This window comes from Cervus canadensis, chromosome 14 (genome assembly GCF_019320065.1).
Source record: "Cervus canadensis isolate Bull #8, Minnesota chromosome 14, ASM1932006v1, whole genome shotgun sequence".
NCBI classification, from domain to species: domain Eukaryota; kingdom Metazoa; phylum Chordata; class Mammalia; order Artiodactyla; family Cervidae; genus Cervus; species Cervus canadensis.
In genome coordinates, this window is record NC_057399.1 from 42,759,857 (window position 1) to 42,778,326 (window position 18,470).

The window sequence follows — 18,470 nt, forward strand, 5'->3', positions numbered from 1 at the left end:
AGGATTTTGGAAAGTGCTTTGATTGCTATGCTTTGAGGTAAAGTTAGTGTTTCTTGATAATATTTTTGCATCAAATGATCTGTTAGGTTTGCTTTAAAAGGACATGTTTCTGATTTTGCAGGAGGCATTCAAAACTAATGGTCTAATAAATATTCTGTTCTGAATTTTTATGAAAAACTTGTTGATTCCTGCTTTTTACCCACAATAGAATAGTATTTTTATATGAGCATTGTTTTTGCTAATATAAACATATCTCTCTTAGTGGTCCTTAAGAATTTAATACTGTTAAGTTGTATTTATCTAATGTGTACGTGTTTGTGTATTTAAATGTACATGGTATGGCTGTCTTTCTAAATTTGTGATGTTGGCATAAAACTTTTTCATTCAGTTTTCTTGTATTAATTAATATAAAAATCTTGAATTTTGAAAATTCAAACCTCATTTTTGGTCTTGGAAGAAATAAAATGGTATTGTGTATGTGTATGTGTGTGTCTGAGAGAGAGAGAGAAAGAGAGGGAGAGGAAGAGAGAGAGAAGATGTTTATATGTCAAAGCCTATATTCAGATTGGATGGTGGCATTTTCTGAAAAGTAAATTAATTGTGTAGCTGTGTAAGGGAAGGTGACATTTCATCATATGGCATAAGCAGTTGGATCATAGAATGCTCACATCCATGGAAGCAGCATAGACAAGCAGGGAGGGAAAGAAAGAGTAAACTATTTTATGAAGAAGAGAGGTTAGTTATTGTTATTGTGATCAAGGAGAAGCTGCAGCTGGTGATGATGATGAAAGCTAACCATATAAAATTCAGTTTAGCTGAGCAGGCTCTCCTGGAATCCTTATAAATGGACTGCCTCTGTAAAACTAAGTGGAAGATAAAATGAAAAGGTGAAGCATAAGTATGTGATATAAGTTGTAGGTTCTGATACGCCTCTGTTTTTACTCAGAATTCCTTTGTAATGGCTTAAAATATATTTAAACTAATTTAAAAGCTTACTTGAATTCAAAACCATTCAGAAATGATAAGCGTTATGTGTTACTGCTACAAGAGTTTGACCTGTTTTTAAAAAACTAATTTCATTAATCTCAACAAATCTAGTGACTAAATATTTATTTTTTTTTACCTATTTTTTTCTGTAATTTTAACCTTATTATTAGTACCCCTTAATTGTTTTTATTGTTATTTATGGTTTGAGTCAACTTTTCTGTTGCAGATCAGCAGGACTCGTTTGGCCAATTTCTAGATATAAATATATGCATATGCTTTTTAATATTTTTTCACAAGTTTATGTTAGAAATTTTTATTTACATACTTGTCTATCTGTGATATTCATACATGATTAGCAGAAGTGAGGGATGAGTTTTTATAGGCTCAAAGAAAGATAAGATGATAGAATGACATGTTAGATTAAGCCAGAAATTCATTTACTTTAGCAGTGTGTGAAATATTGTGTACCAAGATGAAAATATAACATAACTCTTTGTCAACTCATTGTTCTTTCTGGTTAAAGATATATTATAACCAACTTTGACTCCTCTTTTATAATACATTAAGGTCTTTCAGTCAGAAATTTTTCTGCACTTTCTTTGAGTATTTTGATATTTTTAGTCCCTTTTCTATACTGGTTTTAGATTCATCATGACATCTAAAGTAGTCCTGGATTCATGATGAATGATCAGTATGTTCATCTTAACATCATCTGGTTAGCCAACATAGCAGTAAGGGACTTTTATTTCTACAGTAATAAAGCTCTTTATGTAAATTATTCTAAGGCAAAAAGAAGTGAGTTCTTGTGACTTATGTCCAAGGCAAAAAAAAAGGGAGTTCTACAGTTTTGTCTTTTAAACTTGTTTGAATGTTTAGAATTGCAGAGTTTGTCGAGTCAACAATTTAACATTTAACCTCAACTTCCTCTTTGTCACACAATGAAACATGTTAATCAAAAAATTAGAGGAGGGAGCTAAAATGGTGGAGGAATAGGATGGGGAGACCACTTTCTCCTCCACAAATTCATCAAAAGATCATTTGAATGCTGAGCAAACTCCACAAAACAGCTTCTGATCGCTAACAGAGGACATCAGACACCCAGAAAAGCAGCCCATTGTCTTCAGAAGGAGTATTTGATATCAATTTTGGACATTTAAGAATCCAACCTTCAGTACCCATTTTTACTCAGGAGTGTGATTACTGGTTTGATCACTCTCTCCCCCTTTTGACTCTCCTTTTTCTCCCCCAGATCACCTCTATTTCCTCCCTCCCCCTTCTCTTCTCAATCCAATTCTGTGAATCTCTGTGGGTGTTCTGGGCTGCAGAGAACGCTTAGGGAACAGAGTTCTGCCTAGATCTGTCTCTATTCTCTTGAGTCTCCCCCTTTCTCCTCCTGCTCACCTCTATCTCCTTCCTCTCTCTCCTCCTCTTCATGTAACTCTGTGAACCTCTCTGGGTGTCCTCTCTGTGGAGAATCCTTTCACCATTAACCTAGAAGTTTTATTATCAGTGCTGTATGGATGGAGAAGTCTTGAGGCTACTGGAAGAAGAAGACTGAAATCCAGAGGCAAAAGGTTTAAGCCCAAAACCTGAGAACACCAGAGAACTCCTGACTCCAGGGAACATTAATTAATAAGAGATCATCCAAAAGCCTCCATACCTACACTGAAACCAACCACCACCCAAGAGCCAATAAGTTCCAGAGCAAGACATACCACGCAAATTCTCCAGCAACACAGGAACATAGCCCTGAGTGTCAATATACAGGCTGCCCAAAGTCACACCAAACCCATAGACCCATCTCAAAACTCACTACTGGACACTCCATTGCACTCCAGAGAGAAGAAATCCAGCTCCACCCACCAGAACACCGACACAAGCTTCCCTAACCAGCAAACCTCGACAAGCCAAACATCCAGCCCCACCCACTGGGAGAAACCTCCACAATAAAAAGGAATCATAGACTACCAGAATACAGAAAAGCCACCCCAAACACAGCAATCTAAATAAGATGAAAAGGCAGAGAAATACCCAGCAGGTAAAGGAATAGGAAAAATGCCCACCAAACCAAACCAAAGAGGAGAAGATAGGGAACCTACCTGAAAAAGAATTTAGAATAATGATAATAAAAATTATCCAAAATCTTGAAAACAAAATAGAGTTACAGATAAATAACCTGGAGACAAACATCGAGAAGATGCAAGAAATGTTTAACAAGGACCTAAAAGAAATAAAAAAGAATCAATTAAAAATGAATAATGCAATAAATGAGATCAAAAACACTCTGGAGAGAACCAACAGTAGAATAACGGAGGCAGAAGATAGGATAAGTGAGGTAGAAGATAAAATGGTTGAAATAAATGAAGCAGAGAGGAAAAAAGAAAAAAGAATTAAAAGAAATGAGGACAACCTCAGGGACCTCTGGGACAATGTGAAACGCCCCAACATTCGAATCATAGGAGTCCCAGAAGAAGACAAAAAGAAAGGCCATGAGAAAATACTCAAGGAGATAATAGCTGAAAACTTCCCCCAAATGGGGAAGGAAATAGTGACACAAATCCAAGAAACCCAGAGAGTCCCAAACAGAATAAACCCAAGGCGAAACACCCCAAGACACCTATTAGTCAATTAACAAAGATCAAACACAAAGAACAAATATTAAAAGCAGCAAGGGAGAAACAACAAATAACACACAAGGGGAGTCCCATAAGGATAACAGCTGATCTTTCAATAGAAACTCTTCAGGCCAGAAGGGAATGGCAGGATATACTTAAAGTAATGAAAGAGAATAACCTACAACCTAGATTACTGTACCCAGCAAGGATCTCATTCAAATATGAAGGAGAAACCAAAAGCTTTACAGACAAGCAAAAGCTGAGAGAATTCAGCACCATCAAACCAGCTCTTCAACAAATGCTAAAGGATCTTCTCTAGTCAGGAAACACAGAAAGGTTGTATGAAGGTGAACCCAAAACAACAAAGCAAATGGCAACGGGACCATTCTTATCAATAATTACCTTAAATGTAAATGGGTTGAATGCCCCAACCAAAATACAAAGACTGGCTGAATGGATACAAAAGCAAGACCCCTATATATGCTGTCTACAAGAGACCCACCTCAAAACAAGGGACACATACAGACTGAAACTGAAGGGCTGGAAAAAAATATTTCTCGCAAATGGAGACCAAAAGAAAGCAGGAGTCGCCATACTCCTCTTAGATAAAATAGACTTTAATAAATAAATTTTAAAAAAAGACTTTAAAATAAAGGCTGTGAAAAGAGACAAAGAAGGATACTACATAATGATCAAAGGATCAATCCAAGAAGAAGGTATAACAATTACAAATATATATGCACCCAACATAGGAGCACCGCAATATGTAAGGCAAATGCTAACAGGAATGAAAGGGGAAATAAACAATAACACAATAATAGTGGGAGACTTTAATACCACACTCACACCTATGGACAGATCAACTAAACAGAAAATTAACAAGGAAACACAAACTTTAGATGACACAATGGTCCAGCTAGACCTAATTGATATCTATAGGACATTTCACCACAAAACAATCAATTTCACCTTTTTCTCAAGTGCACATGGAACCTTCTGCAGAATAGATCACATCCTGGGCCATAAATCTAGCCTTGGTAAATTAAAAAAAAATTGAAATCATTCCAGTCATCTTTTCTGACCACAATGCAGTAAGATGAGATCCCAGTTACAGGAAAAAAACTATTAAAAATTCCAACATATGGAGGCTAAATAGCACACTTCTGAATAACCAACAAACCATAGAAGAAATCAAAAAAGAAATCAAAATATGCATAGAAACGAATGAAAATGAAAACACAACAACCCAAAACCTATGGGAACACTGTAAAAGCAGTGCTAAAGGGAAGGTTCATAGCATTACAGGCTTACCTCAAGAAACAAGAAAAAAGTCAAATAAATAATCTAACTCTACACCTAAAACAGCTAGAGAAGGAAGAAATGAAGAACCCCAGGGTTAGTAGAAAGGAAAGAAATCTTAAAAATTAGGGCAGAAATAAATGCAAAAGAAACTAAAGAGACCATAACAAAAATCAACAAAGCTAAAAGCTGATTGTTTGAAAAGGTAAATAAAATTGACAAACCGTTAGCCAGACTCATCAAGAAACAAAGGGAGAAGAACCAAATCAACAAAATTAGAAATGAAAATGGAGAGGTCACAACAGACAACTCTGAAATACAAAGGATCATAAGAGACTACTACCAGCAGCTATATGCCAATAAAATGGACAACTTGGAAGAAATGGATAAATTCTTAGAAAAGTATAACTTTCCAAAACTGAAGCAGGGAGAAGTAGGAAATCTTAACAGACCCCTCACAAGCAAGGAAATCGAAACTGTAATCAGAAATCTCCCAGCAAACAAAAGCCCAGGATCAGATGGCTTCACAGCTGAATTCTACCAACAATTTAGAGAGGAGCTAACGCCTATCTTACTCAAACTCTTCCAGAAAATTGCAAAAGAAGGCAAACTTCCAGACTCATTCTATGAGGCCACCATCACCCTAATACCAAAATCAGACAAAGATGCCACAAAAAAAGAAAACTACAGGCCAATATCACTGATGAACACAGATGCAAAAATCCTTAACAAAATTCTAGCAAACAGAATCCAACAACATATTAAAAAGATCATATACATCATGACCAAGTGGGCTTTATCCCAGGAATGCAAGGATTCTTTAATATCCGCAAATCAATCAATGTAATACATCACATTAACAAATTGAAAAATAACAACCCTATGATTATCTCAATAGATGCAGAAAAAGCCTTTGACAAAATTCAACATCCATTTATGATGAAAACTCTCCAGAAAGCAGGAATAGAAGGAACATACCTCAACATAATAAAAGCTATATGTGACAAACCCACAGCAAACATTATCCTCAATGGTGAAAAATTGAAAGCATTTCCCTTAAAGTCAGGAACAAGACAAAGGTGCCCACTGTCACCACTACTATTCAACATAGTTTTGGAAGTGTTGCCCACAGCAATCAGAGCAGAAAAAGAAATAAAAGGAATCCAGATAGGAAAAGAAGAAGTAAAACTGTCATTGTAGGCAGACGAAATGATCCTCTACATAGAAAACCCTAAAGACTCTACCAGAAAATTACTAGAGCTAGTCAGTGAATACCGTAATGTTGTAGGATATAAAATTAACACATAGAAATCCCTTGATTCCTATGCACTAACAATGATAAAACAGAAAGAGAAATTAAGGAAACAATACCATTCACCATTGCAACAAAAAGAATAAAATACTTAGGAGTATATCTACCTAAAGAAACAAAAGACCTATACATAGAAAACTATAAAACACTGATGAAAGAAATCAAAGAGGACACAAACAGATGGAGAAACATACCGTGTTCATGGATTGGAAGAATCAATATTGTCAAAATGGCTATTCTACCCAAAGCAATCTATAGATTCAATGCCATCCCTATCAAGCTACCAACGGTATTTTTCACAGAACTAGACCAAAGAATTTCACAATTTGTATGGAAATACAAAAAACCTCGAATAGCCAAAGTAATCTTGAGAAAGAAGAATGGAACTGGAGGAATCAACCTGCCTGACTTCAGACTCTACTACAAAGCCACAGTCATCAAAGACAGTATGGTACTGGCACAAAGACAGAAATATAGATCAATGGAACAGAAAAGAAAGCCCAGAGATAAATCCACGAACCTATGGACACCTTATCTTTGACAAAGGAGGCAAAGATATACAATGGAAAAAAGACAACCTCTTTAACAAGTGGTGCTGGGAAAACTGGTCAACCACTTGTAAAAGAATGAAACTAGAACACTTTCTAACACCATACACAAAAATAAACTCAAAATGGATTAAAGATCTAAATGTAAGACAGAAACTATAAAACTCCTAGAGGAGAACATAGGCAAAACACTCTCCGACATGAATCACAGCAGGATCCTCTATGACCCACCTCCCAGAATATTGGAAATAAAAGCAAAAATAAACAAATGGGACCTAATTAAACTTAAAAGCTTTTGCACTGTTGGTGGAATGCAAACTAGTACAGCCGCTATGGAGAAAAGTGTGGAGATTTCTTAAGAAACTGGAAATAGAACTGCCATATGACCCAGCAATCCCACTTCTGGGCATACACACTGAGGAAACCAGATCTGAAAGAGACACGTGCACCCCAGTGTTCATCGCAGCACTGTTTATAATTGCCAGGACATGGAATCAACCTAGATGCCCATCAGCAAATGAATGGATAAGGAAGCTGTGGTACATATACACCATGGAATATTACTCAGCTGTTAAAAAGAATTCATTTGAATCAGTTCTAATGAGATGGATGAAACTGGAGCCCATTACACAGAGTGAAGTAAGCCAAAAAGATAAAGACCAGTACAGTATACTAAAGCGTATATATGGAATTTAAAAAGATGGTAACGATAACCCTATATGCAAAACAGAAAAAGAGACACAGATGTACAGATCAGACTTTTGAACTCTGTGGGAGAAGGCGAGGGTGGGTTGTTCAGAGAGAATAGCATTGAAACAAGTATACTGTCAAGGGTGAAACAGATCACCAGCCCAGGTTGGATGCATGAGACAAGTGCTCAGGGCTGGTACACTGGGAAGACCCGGAGGGATGGGATGGGGAGGGAGGTGGGAGGGGGGATCGGGATGGGGAACACATGTAAATCCATGGCTGATTCATGTCAATATATGGCAAAAACCACTACAATATTGTAAAGTAATTAGCCTCCAACTAATAAAAATAAATGAAAAAAAATAGAAGTTTAGTCTTTTATGTTGATTTGGCATTTTGTTTTCAATCTAGCAGTTTTATTTAGTTGATAGAATGTGTTTTTATTCTAGAAATTTCTTGCTTATCAAAAGGCTATTAAGAGAACCAACAGCTTTGAGAACAAAAATTAAATGTAAGTGCAGTCCACACTTTAAAAAAGTTCCAGCTATTGTCTCTATATGAATGAAGAATGAAGGCTTGATTTATAAAACCAAAACAATTTATTAGGAAAAAATTTGTCAGATATAAAAGGACACTTTGCTGTATACCTGAAACTAACACAGTTTTGTAAATCAACTCTGCTTCAATAAAAAAACAATCATAATCTGGCTCATAAACCTATTAAATGTAATAAAATTTGTATTGGCTATATTATGAGACTATTAGCCAGATATCTCTGTAGAAAATTAGAATAATACTAATTATAAATAGAATAACAAGAAAGGAACTTCCTCAACCTGAGAAAGGACATCTGTGAAAAACCCTAACCAACATCAAAGTTGATGGTGAGAGGCTGCTTTCTTTCTAAGATCAGGAGCAAGGTAAGGATGTATACTCTTACCATGTCTAGTTAACATTGTACTGGTGGTTCCAGCCAGAGCAATAAGGCAAGAAAAATAAAAGTCATTAATTTTGGAAAGAGAGAAATAAACTCTTTGCAAATCATGTAATTTTGTAATCAGAAAATTATAAGGAATTCACACATACAACTATTAGAACTGTAAACAAGTTTAGCAAAATTGCAGGGATCATAAGAGTTAATATTTTTATTTGTTAAGATAATAGGATTCCTTAAATTAATGTGTAGATTCAATGCAGTCTCTATCAAATTCTCAGCTGGCCTTTGCATATAGTGACAAGCTGATTCAAAAATGCATATGGAAATGTAAGAGACCTAGAATAGGTCCAATATATATTCCTTATTATAAATCACAGTATCATAGTATGCCAAACAAACTTATAAAGATAGAATATCTAGATTTTAAATAGCTGGCTGTACATAAAAGGAAACAGTATAACTGAGTCCCTGCCTTATTTCTTATATCAAATTCTAGATGGATTAAAGAGTCATAAAAGAGGAATATAAAAAAATAGAAATAAAGGAATTTAAGTGTTTTGTAATCTTGGAGTAAGGAATGTATGACATAAAATCTAGAAGTCCCAAGACAAATTATTGATAAATTTGATTACTTAAAAACACTAGAATAGCCAAAATAATCTTGCAAAAGAAGAATAAAGTTGAAGAAGTAGCATTTCCCAATTGTAAAGCTTACTATAAAGCTGTACTGTTAAAGTGCTCCGCTCAATATGCCAGTAATTTTGGAAAACTCAGCAGTGTCCACAGGACTGAAAAAGGTCAGTTTTCATTCCAATCCCAAAGAAAGGCAATGCCAAAAAATGTTCAAACCATTGAACAATTGCACTCATCTCACATGCTAGCAAAGTAATGCTCCTAATTCTCCAAGCTAGGCTTCAGCAGTATGTGACCTGAGAACTTCCAGATGTTCAATCTGGATTAAAGGCAGAGGAACCAGAGATCAAATTGCCAACAGCCATTGGATCATAGAAAAAGCAAAAGAATTCTGGAAGAAACATCTACTGGGCTGGATGAAGCACAAGCTGGAGTCAAGATTGCCGGGAAAAATATCGATAACCTCAGATACGCAGACAACACCACCCTTATGGCAGAAAGCGAAGAAGAATTAAAGAGCCTCTTGATGAAAATGAAAGAGGAGAGTGAAAAAGTTGACTTAAAACTCAACATTTGGAAAACTAAGATCATGGCATCTCGTCCCATCACTTCATGGCAAATAGATGGGGAAACAGTGGAAACAGTGAAAGAATTTATTTTCTTGGGCTCCAGAATCACTGCAGCCATGAAATTAAAAGATGCTCCTTGGAAGAAAAGCTATGACCAACCTAGACAGCATATTAAAATTCAGAGACATTACTTTGCTGACAAAGGTCCATCTAGTCCAAGCTATGGTTTTTCTGTTAGTCATGTATGGATGTGAGAGTTGGGCTATAAAGAAAGGTGAGCACCAAAGAATTGATGCTTTTGAACTGTGGTGTTGGAGAAGACTGTTGAGAGTCCCTTGAACTGAAAGGAGATCAAACCAATTAATCCTAAAGGAAATCTGTCCTGAATATTCATTGGAAGGACTGATGCTGAAGCTGAAGCTCCAATACTCTGGCCACCTGATGCAAAGAGCTGACTCATTAGAAAAGACCCTGATGCTCAGAAAGATTGAAGGCAGGCAGAGAAGGGGATGACAGAGGATGAGATGATTGGATGGCATCACCGACACAATGGATATAAGTTTGAGCAAGCTCTGGGAGTTGGTGATGGACAGGGAAGCCTAGGGTGCTGCAGTCCATGGGGTCACAAAGAGTTGAACATGACTGAGTGACCAAACTGAAGAAAGCTATAATCTTCAAGACAGTGTGGTATTGGCATAGTGTAGACATGTATGTCAATGGAAAAGAATTGATAATCCAGAAATAAACTCCTATAATTATGTTTAATTGTTTTTGAAAAGGGTGCCAAGTTAATTCAGTGGGAGAAAGAATAGCATTTTTCAACAAATGGTGGTGAAAGAACTGGGTATCCACAAGCCAAAGAGTGAATTTGGACCCCTGCACAAAAGTTAAATGGTTCATAGACCCAAATAGAATAGCTAAAACTACAGAAATCTTAGGCAGTGCTTAGGAGCCACAGCAAAAGCTGAAGTGACAAGAAATAGATGCATTGTACTTCACCAAAATTAAACACTTCTTTGCTTCATAAGATAGAAGGTAAAAATACAATCACAAAGTGCTAGAAAATTTTTGCAAATCAAGTGACTGATAAAGAACTTGTATTCAGAATAATAGAGAAATAACAATGAAAAATATGCTAAAGGTTTAAATGGACATTTCTTCAAAGAAGATGTACAAATGGTCAGTAAGCATGTAAAAAAGTGTTCAAAAATCATTAGTTGGGGATATGCAAATCAAAACTACAATGAGATGACTCTTCACACTCATTCACATAACTGCAATTTAAAAACTGGACAGTAACAAGTTTTAGAGGACACGTGGAGAAGTTGGAACATTTTGTTTCTAAGAATATAGTCAAAAGGCAAATGACAAATTGGCAATAATGATTTGCAATGTGTGTGACAAAGCGATTGTCTTCATAATTTACAAAGGACTGTAATAAAACACTAAGGAAAATGTATACAGAGTAATATAGAAATGGAGACATGAAATAGCAGTTCACAGAAAAAGAAGTACAAGTTACTGATAAAGGTATGAAGAGATGGTTAATCTTCTTTAAAATTAAAGAAATGGACAGTAAAGAAGTTGATGATGCTTACCTTGTAAAGATATGGGGAAATAAACACTTATGCTTTTCATGGTAATTTATACCAGTAGGACTTTAGAAAGCAATTTGGTAACAATTATCTGAAAATAGTTGTACATAACAATTATCTGAAAATAGAAAGCAATTTGGTAACAATTATCTGAAAATAGTTTGATGTTTACTCATCAAATCTATTTCTAGGAATTTACTGAGTAGATATACTTGAATGCATCCTAAGATGTACAAGTATACATGTAAGGATTTATATTATAGTATTGTCATTAATAGGAAAAATCCAAATAACCTATAAATCTTAGCAGTAGTGGACTGGTTAAATTCATTAATGATACAATGGATAAGTTAATTCATCTAAACAATGGAATGCTATGCAACTGTAGAAATGTGATGTGGAAAGGACGTTAGAAACATACTGTGAATGGAAAAATAAGTTGTATAATAGTATGTATACTATAATCCTATTTGAATTTAGAATTGAATATATTTAATGTATATTTAACACAAATCATTTGTATTATACAAAATATAATTTATCATATATAAAATTATATATTAAGATTTCTATAATATGACAACATTAAAAAGCATGTTACTAATTGTATGCTAATGGAGAAAACTTGAAGTCTGGGTTTGTTTTGTTTTTGTTGGTTTGGTTTTTACATCCCAGCTCAGAGGGCTTTCAGTCAGACATTGAATCAAGTATTTTATTGTAGAACATACCTTTTCCACCTCCTCTTTTGTTTTTAACTCAACAGTATTGCTTAGAGATCTTTCCATATTAGTATATTAGTGTAATAGAACTTCCTTTTTTTATTTGAAGTCTTTGTTGATGAACTCTAATTGATTTAACAATCTTCTGTTGATAGCATGTTTTAGCATGTTAAATATGATATTTAACTCTTATTGTATATACTCAGTATTGTCTGAGTCTGCGGGATTCATTGATAAAGACAAAAAATAAAAGACCATATTTCCTCCTTTCACGGAGCTTGTTTTCAATGAGATAGACATTAACAAAAGACCTCTCAAATAAATGTAGAATCATAACTCTGATAAGTGCTGAGAAGAATCTAGTAGGGTTAATTGACATAGTCAAGGAGTAAAAGAGATTTTCCAAAAAAGTGATAATTGAACTGATGTCCAAAGAAAGGATTATTAGTTTTGTGTATTTTAACGATGAATTTTGTCCTATAATATATATTCTCCCGTTTCTTCTGTTACTGTAAGCACGCCTCACTGGTGCCTCTGTCTCATCAGATTTTTAATATGCTTTTCTCACTTATTAAAAAAATCCAAACTCTTCTCCAATCCCACTCTTGTTTCCAACTACTTCCCTTTTTCTTTATCTCCCCTTCTCTTGTCACCAAAAGTGTTTTGTCTAAACTTCCTGTTTCTATTTCTTATATGTCACTAAGACAAAAAAAAATTGCAGGTTTATTTCTCCTTTGACCTGTTCTAATATGAGTTACAGCAGACTTCATCACAGTCACCAATGACTTCCATGTCCAGTGAACATGGAACATGTTAGTCTCTGTTTTTTTTTGAATATTCTGTGACACTGGACATAACTCTGTCCTTGAGATGTTTTTTTATTTTGGTTTTCATGACTTTATCTTCTTCTGTTTTTCTTCCTCCTTTTCCAGTCTTTTTGGCTGCCTTTTTCTTTTCTAAGTATTTAATTCCTGAGTTCCTTACACTTTATCCTAGAATCTTTTTGCTTCCTGTCAGACACTCTCAAGGCAAGCTTCACATCCCTAGATGACTCTCAAGCCTGTGTTTGACCTCTCTTCTGAGCTTTACACCACTGCGTCCAGCTGCCTCTCATAGTTTTTACTTTATTTATTATTTTTTAATTCAAATATATTTAGGGTCAGTTATTTGCCAGGTAGTCTACTGGTGCTGGGAGTCTTTTAAAAGTGCTTTACTGGAATATGGTCTAAACAGAATTTATGATTAACATTACCCACCAGAAACAATCAAGTAAATAAACAGAAACAGCCAAAATAAGACCTTCTCTACTTCCATGGTTCTTACTCAGCTGCTGAAGTACACCCAGTTCTTCTAGTCTGAAACTTTGGGATCAGTCTTGACTACTCATTTTATCTGAGCATTTCCTCATCCAGTCCAATCGAATCCAACCCAATCCTCAATATAATCTAACCCAACGCAGTGTTATCAAGGTTGGCCATTCTATCTTCTGAGTATGCACCCCTCCAACATCCTTCAGTGCATATACTCCCACACCCTCTTTTCTCTGTTAAGACCCTAATCTAAGCTGCCATCACCTCTTGAGTAGTCTGCTACAGTTTCTTTCTAATTTGTCATACTACATTCACTTTTGACCACCATCTGGCAATTTGCTACATGACTGCAAGCATAATCTTTTAAAATTTTCCTCAATTTCTCTGTGTCTCTATTTCCTTATCTGTAAAATGAGATAACGATGGCCTCATAGATTTGTTGTGATGATAGAGAAAGAATTGCTATGTTAGAGTATAGAGAATAGTGCCAGGCACTGAGGCCTCAGTCAATTGTTATTGAGACCCTACATGTTGTTGCATTAAGCCAAGTAAAAAGTATGGTTAAGACAGAAGTTTATTAATAGATTTGAATGGAGTAATTATTAGCTCATTTATACTTAATTGTGCTATATGTAATCACACAAAAAATCTGCAACTCTTATAATGCGTGACCTTATTATGTGTAATTTTTTTTCTTAATTAAAAGGCTAAGAAGCACCAGGCTTTTCTAGTGGAGACATGTGAAAATAACGTGAAAGAATTGGAATCGATCTTGGACAGCTTTTCTGTGTCGGGCCAGTGGACATCAGGTTAGTTGAAGGTATAAAATGACAGATGCATCTGTCAATGTTCCAAAGTCACTACATTTTGGGAATTCTGCAGATGCCTCTTATAGTCCCTCATCTCAACATGTTTTGATTTGATGACATGATAAGAGCAGTTCTCACAGCAGTCAGTTGGCCTAGCTGGCTGCAAAAGGGTGACGGACTGTGGACCTGCTGTTGTCCTCCCGAACTTGATTTACAAGTGTTGGTGTCGGTGTGATTGGACAGACAAGGGCTCACTTGCTGTGTTCTGAATCCAACTGAGAAGAAAGTCCATACAGTATACCTGCAAGGGGAACAGATGTTTCCATCAAACCGAGCCAAATTCTGAGGCAACCTTCAGCAACTTAAAGGTCATGTATTCAAAAGGTTATGTAGGACACAGGCTGTAACACAGTGCGTATTCTTCACTGCTGCTTTCCAGTCTGGTTTTCTCCTTCATTTCCTACTACAGCGTACGTCCTCTCCAGATGAGTGCTTAGGTAAAATGCTTTGGTTTTAGCATTAGCCCATTTAATATGATAGAGAACTATAAAGACTGTATATCGGGTAGGCATATTTTGGTATCTAGCAAAAAGCATTAGTTACTAATGAATGTTGTCCATTCCATGATTTCTACTTCCTTAATTTTTGTGTGTGTATGCCATTATGTGTGCTATAGTAGCTTTGACTTACCTACTTTCACTTTTCTACCTCAGTTTTCTTTTGGCATACTGTCAGCCTCAAATTATTTAGTTGCTTTCTGACTCAATTATATTTTTCAAAAAAGCATGTAAAATTCAATTCCTTACACCTTAAAATAGCTTCAAGACTGTTTTTTTTTTTTTTTTAAAGGAATCAAGCATATTTGACAAATGAGTTCTTTAGGAAATGCTTAAGTTCAGAAAAGTTTGTTGTCCTTAGAAAAGCAGAAAGATATGATCAAGGCCCATTTCACATTATGAATCTGCAGATTTCTGTTGGTGAACCATTAGAAATTGAGTGAGATTTGCTGTTATCTGTTTTTAACTTTCTTTGTTTTTATTTAAACTTTCTCCAAAAGCAGTAGTATTTCATTGTTTGTCACTGTAAAATCAAGGTGTATAAAAGTGACATAAAAATATAGTTATCCACTTTTCAATTGTATTTGCTAAAGCTTTAAGGAATAAAATTTTCTTTTTCAGTGATAGTGTTTTATTATTCAGCTGTGTCATTGCTTAATGGTTTTAAGGATCTTTAAAATTGTTAAATTATTATCATAGCATATCTTAATGCTTCAACGTGCAGAGGTAAATTAGAAAACCTAAGAATAATGAGGTCATGTCTCCTTTGAGGTTTAAATAGTTGATAACAAAGAAACTCATAAGTTATTACTAAACCTATAGAAAAAAAAATTGTCTTCTAATAAAGTTTTTCTTTTTATTCTCATCTTTCAGTGACCATCCTTTTTGAACTTCCTGTTCCCGGGAAAGGGATTGTGTGCTGAATTAGTGATTTCTGTTCTGTCATAGTGGTCATTGTTTCCATGTTGTGCTGGTTATTCACTCTTTTACCCACCCTAGAGTCATTCTCCTCTGGTCTCTGTTTGTTGAGTGGAGGCTGACCTCTGTGGACTGCATGTCCTGGCCTCCTTTGCCCTCTGGCTTGGGAGGTTGGATTTGGATTGTGGGTGCCCCAGCAGGAGATTAAGAGGGTGGAAGAAGAAAGGAAAGCAGAGAATGTCACGGTGTTTATTTCCCCTGCTCCCTCCAGTGTGTTACTGGCAGTGGTTTCATTTTTGGTGGCTACAGCTCCTGTCAAGAGGGTTCTCTTCCACAACTGTGGTTTGTGTTGGTCTGTGATAATAGCGTTACCTCCACTTGACCCTGTTGGCATCTCCATTTTATTGGTATTGGTTTTCCAGTCTTGCTGGTTTGTGGTGTCTCATCATATCTTTTTTGTTCTCTTAACCTGCTTAGATTTCTGTAAAATCTTCATTAAATTTTTTTCCCAGTGAACTCTTCTGACTGTGCTAGTTCTTCTCTTTGATACTTGACTCATTCACATACCTACTTTGGACTTGATTTTATTCTTGTTCTTGGCTTCCATCAAATAGCCCTATATAACCATAATGGACTCCCTTTCTGCTCATACGAGCTCAAGTTGGATTTTTGTCACTTAACCAAGAGGGATATAATTAATAAACCTTATTGCTCAACATTTTATGGAAGCGCCTGAACGATTACGATTGCCTACTGTGTCAACCCTGGCTTCAGCTACACAAAGATGACCAAATAATTTGTTCCTGCCTACCTCTCTCCCTTTTTTCCCTATGGTACTTGTTGCTGTTAAGCATTTCTGACAGACTGTGTGGTGCTTTTTTTTTTATTATATCTGTATTGTCAAGATTCTCTGGAGAAATAGAACCAATAATATATATATATATATATATACACAAGAAGAGATATTGGAGTTTGCACACATGGTTATAGAGGCTAGGAAATCTTGTGATCTTTCCTCTGTAAGCTGAAGGACCAGGAAAGGCAGTGATATAATTCAATATGAGCCCAAAGGCCTGAGAAACTTGGGGCACCTGGGGCCCAGGAACTAGGAGTAGGAAGTCTGAGGGCAGGAAAAGATGGAAGTCTCAGGTTAGGCAAAAAGAGAATTTTCCTTTCTGTCTTTTTGTTCTTTGGGGTGGTAGGAAGAGAGGGCTAAGAGTGGGGGTTAGGTAAGGAAAGTCAACAGCTTGGATATTGTCTCCCCTACCCACGTTGGTGAGGGCACATCTTCTTTACTTAGTCTACTGATTCAAATGCTAATCTGCCCCAGAAGCACTCTCATGGACACATCCAAAAGTGATTTACTGGTTTTCTGGGCATCCTTTAGCCTGGTCAAATTGGCAATAAAAGCTCCATGAGGGCAAGGATCTTTGTCTCTTTCATTTACTAAAGGGTTTTAAGCAGATAGACAATACTTGGCACAAAGGAAGCACTCAAATATTTATTCAATGAATAAAAGCATGAATGAATTAACAGTAGGTCAATATTCTATTTTAAATGATAATTTTTGAGGTTATAAAGGTAGTCATGGAATCTCTTTCAAGATTTTAGCAGCCTTTTGGGTAGCAGTCCATAAAGAGTCACCAAGAAGATTGACTTTCTGTCTTCAGTGGAAATGATGTTACCGTCTTTCATGCCTTATGGAAATGCCACCTTCATTGCCTACTATTATTGGATAAGATGACCTCAATTTAATCAATCATGGACATTTATTTCCTATTTCTGCCTTCTACTTTCTGCTGAAATTGCTGCACGACAGCTGCTCATAACTCATTTTTTTTTCTGATAGAAATGCTTAGAGTGTGTATATGGGAGAAGTCCTTTCCCACTTTGAACCCGTGTAGTCTTTCTGCCTCAGATGTTTCTTCCTACTATGGTTTTATGGTTTCACCTCTAGAATGCGACTTTTCCTTCATTAGGTTCATGAAAGAAAGTTTTTTTCTAACTCATTCTTGGATCCTCCACAGGCGGCTTAATTTTTGTGTTGACTGAGACAGAGCCCCTCCAACCTTCTTCAACCTTTCCTTCCTTGAGGAAATCATTTGTAATACTCCAGAAGTATCCTTTTGCTTTCTACTAGGAGAGACTGAAGGACCCTAGGAAATAATAGCAAGAACATTTGGTGCCTTTAGGTGTGTACATATCACCCAGGAGCCGGGCAGCTTCAGGGACTGTTCTTAAGAAAATCAGGACAACAAGTGGTACTTTTCCTCTCATCTCTTCTCCTTTCCATCCTTCATAAAGGATTATTGCCTAGATCTAGTATCTTCTTGAGACTTTTAATTGTCCTCAGGAACCTTGGGGCTGGGACCTTTTAATTAGAAGCTCATGGGTTACTGAGAGACTGAGGCAGTCTGTAAGAGCAGCACACAGGTCTCCTTTGGTGTCATTTGCTGGTTTCTTCTTGCTTGCTTCCCTTACCTCCCAGTTCACTGAGGGTTACAAACCAAGCTTGCCCTACTTTATCATGCTCATAGCTTGGGTTTGTGAAATGCATGGGAGTGACCACAGTCTAGTCAGTGGGCTCACTAACTAATCACACTGCTAAGGGGACTGAGAAAGCAGGGGACTCAGGAGAGCCAGTCTGACTCCAAAGGCCTGAGAAGCAGGAGACCTGGTGGTATAAGTTCCAGCCTGAGTCTGAGTCCAAAGGCAGGAGAAGACTGATTTCCAGCTTGAAGATAGTCAGGTGGACAGAAAGAATCACTTCTTACTTAGCCTTTTGTTCCATCTGGGCCTTCAGTGGGGTGGGTGAGGCCCGCCCACGGGAGGGCAGTCCACTTTACTCAGTCTGCTGATGCAATGTCAGTCTCATCCAGAAATAGCCTCATAGACACACCCAGAAATAATTTTTAACTGAGTATCTGGACCTGTAGCCCAGTCAAGTTTACACATAAAATTTTGCTGTGCTG

General features: G+C 36.4%; 1 protein-coding gene across 1 annotated transcript in view; it reads left to right on the forward strand.

Annotated features, from left to right (window-relative positions):
• Nucleotides 1–18,470, forward strand: part of CCDC171 (coiled-coil domain containing 171) — a 322,272-nt gene that overhangs the window by 79,717 nt on the left and 224,085 nt on the right. The window contains 1 exon segment of the mRNA XM_043486967.1: nucleotides 13,921–14,023. Within this exon segment, the coding sequence (XP_043342902.1) occupies nucleotides 13,921–14,023 (103 nt within the window).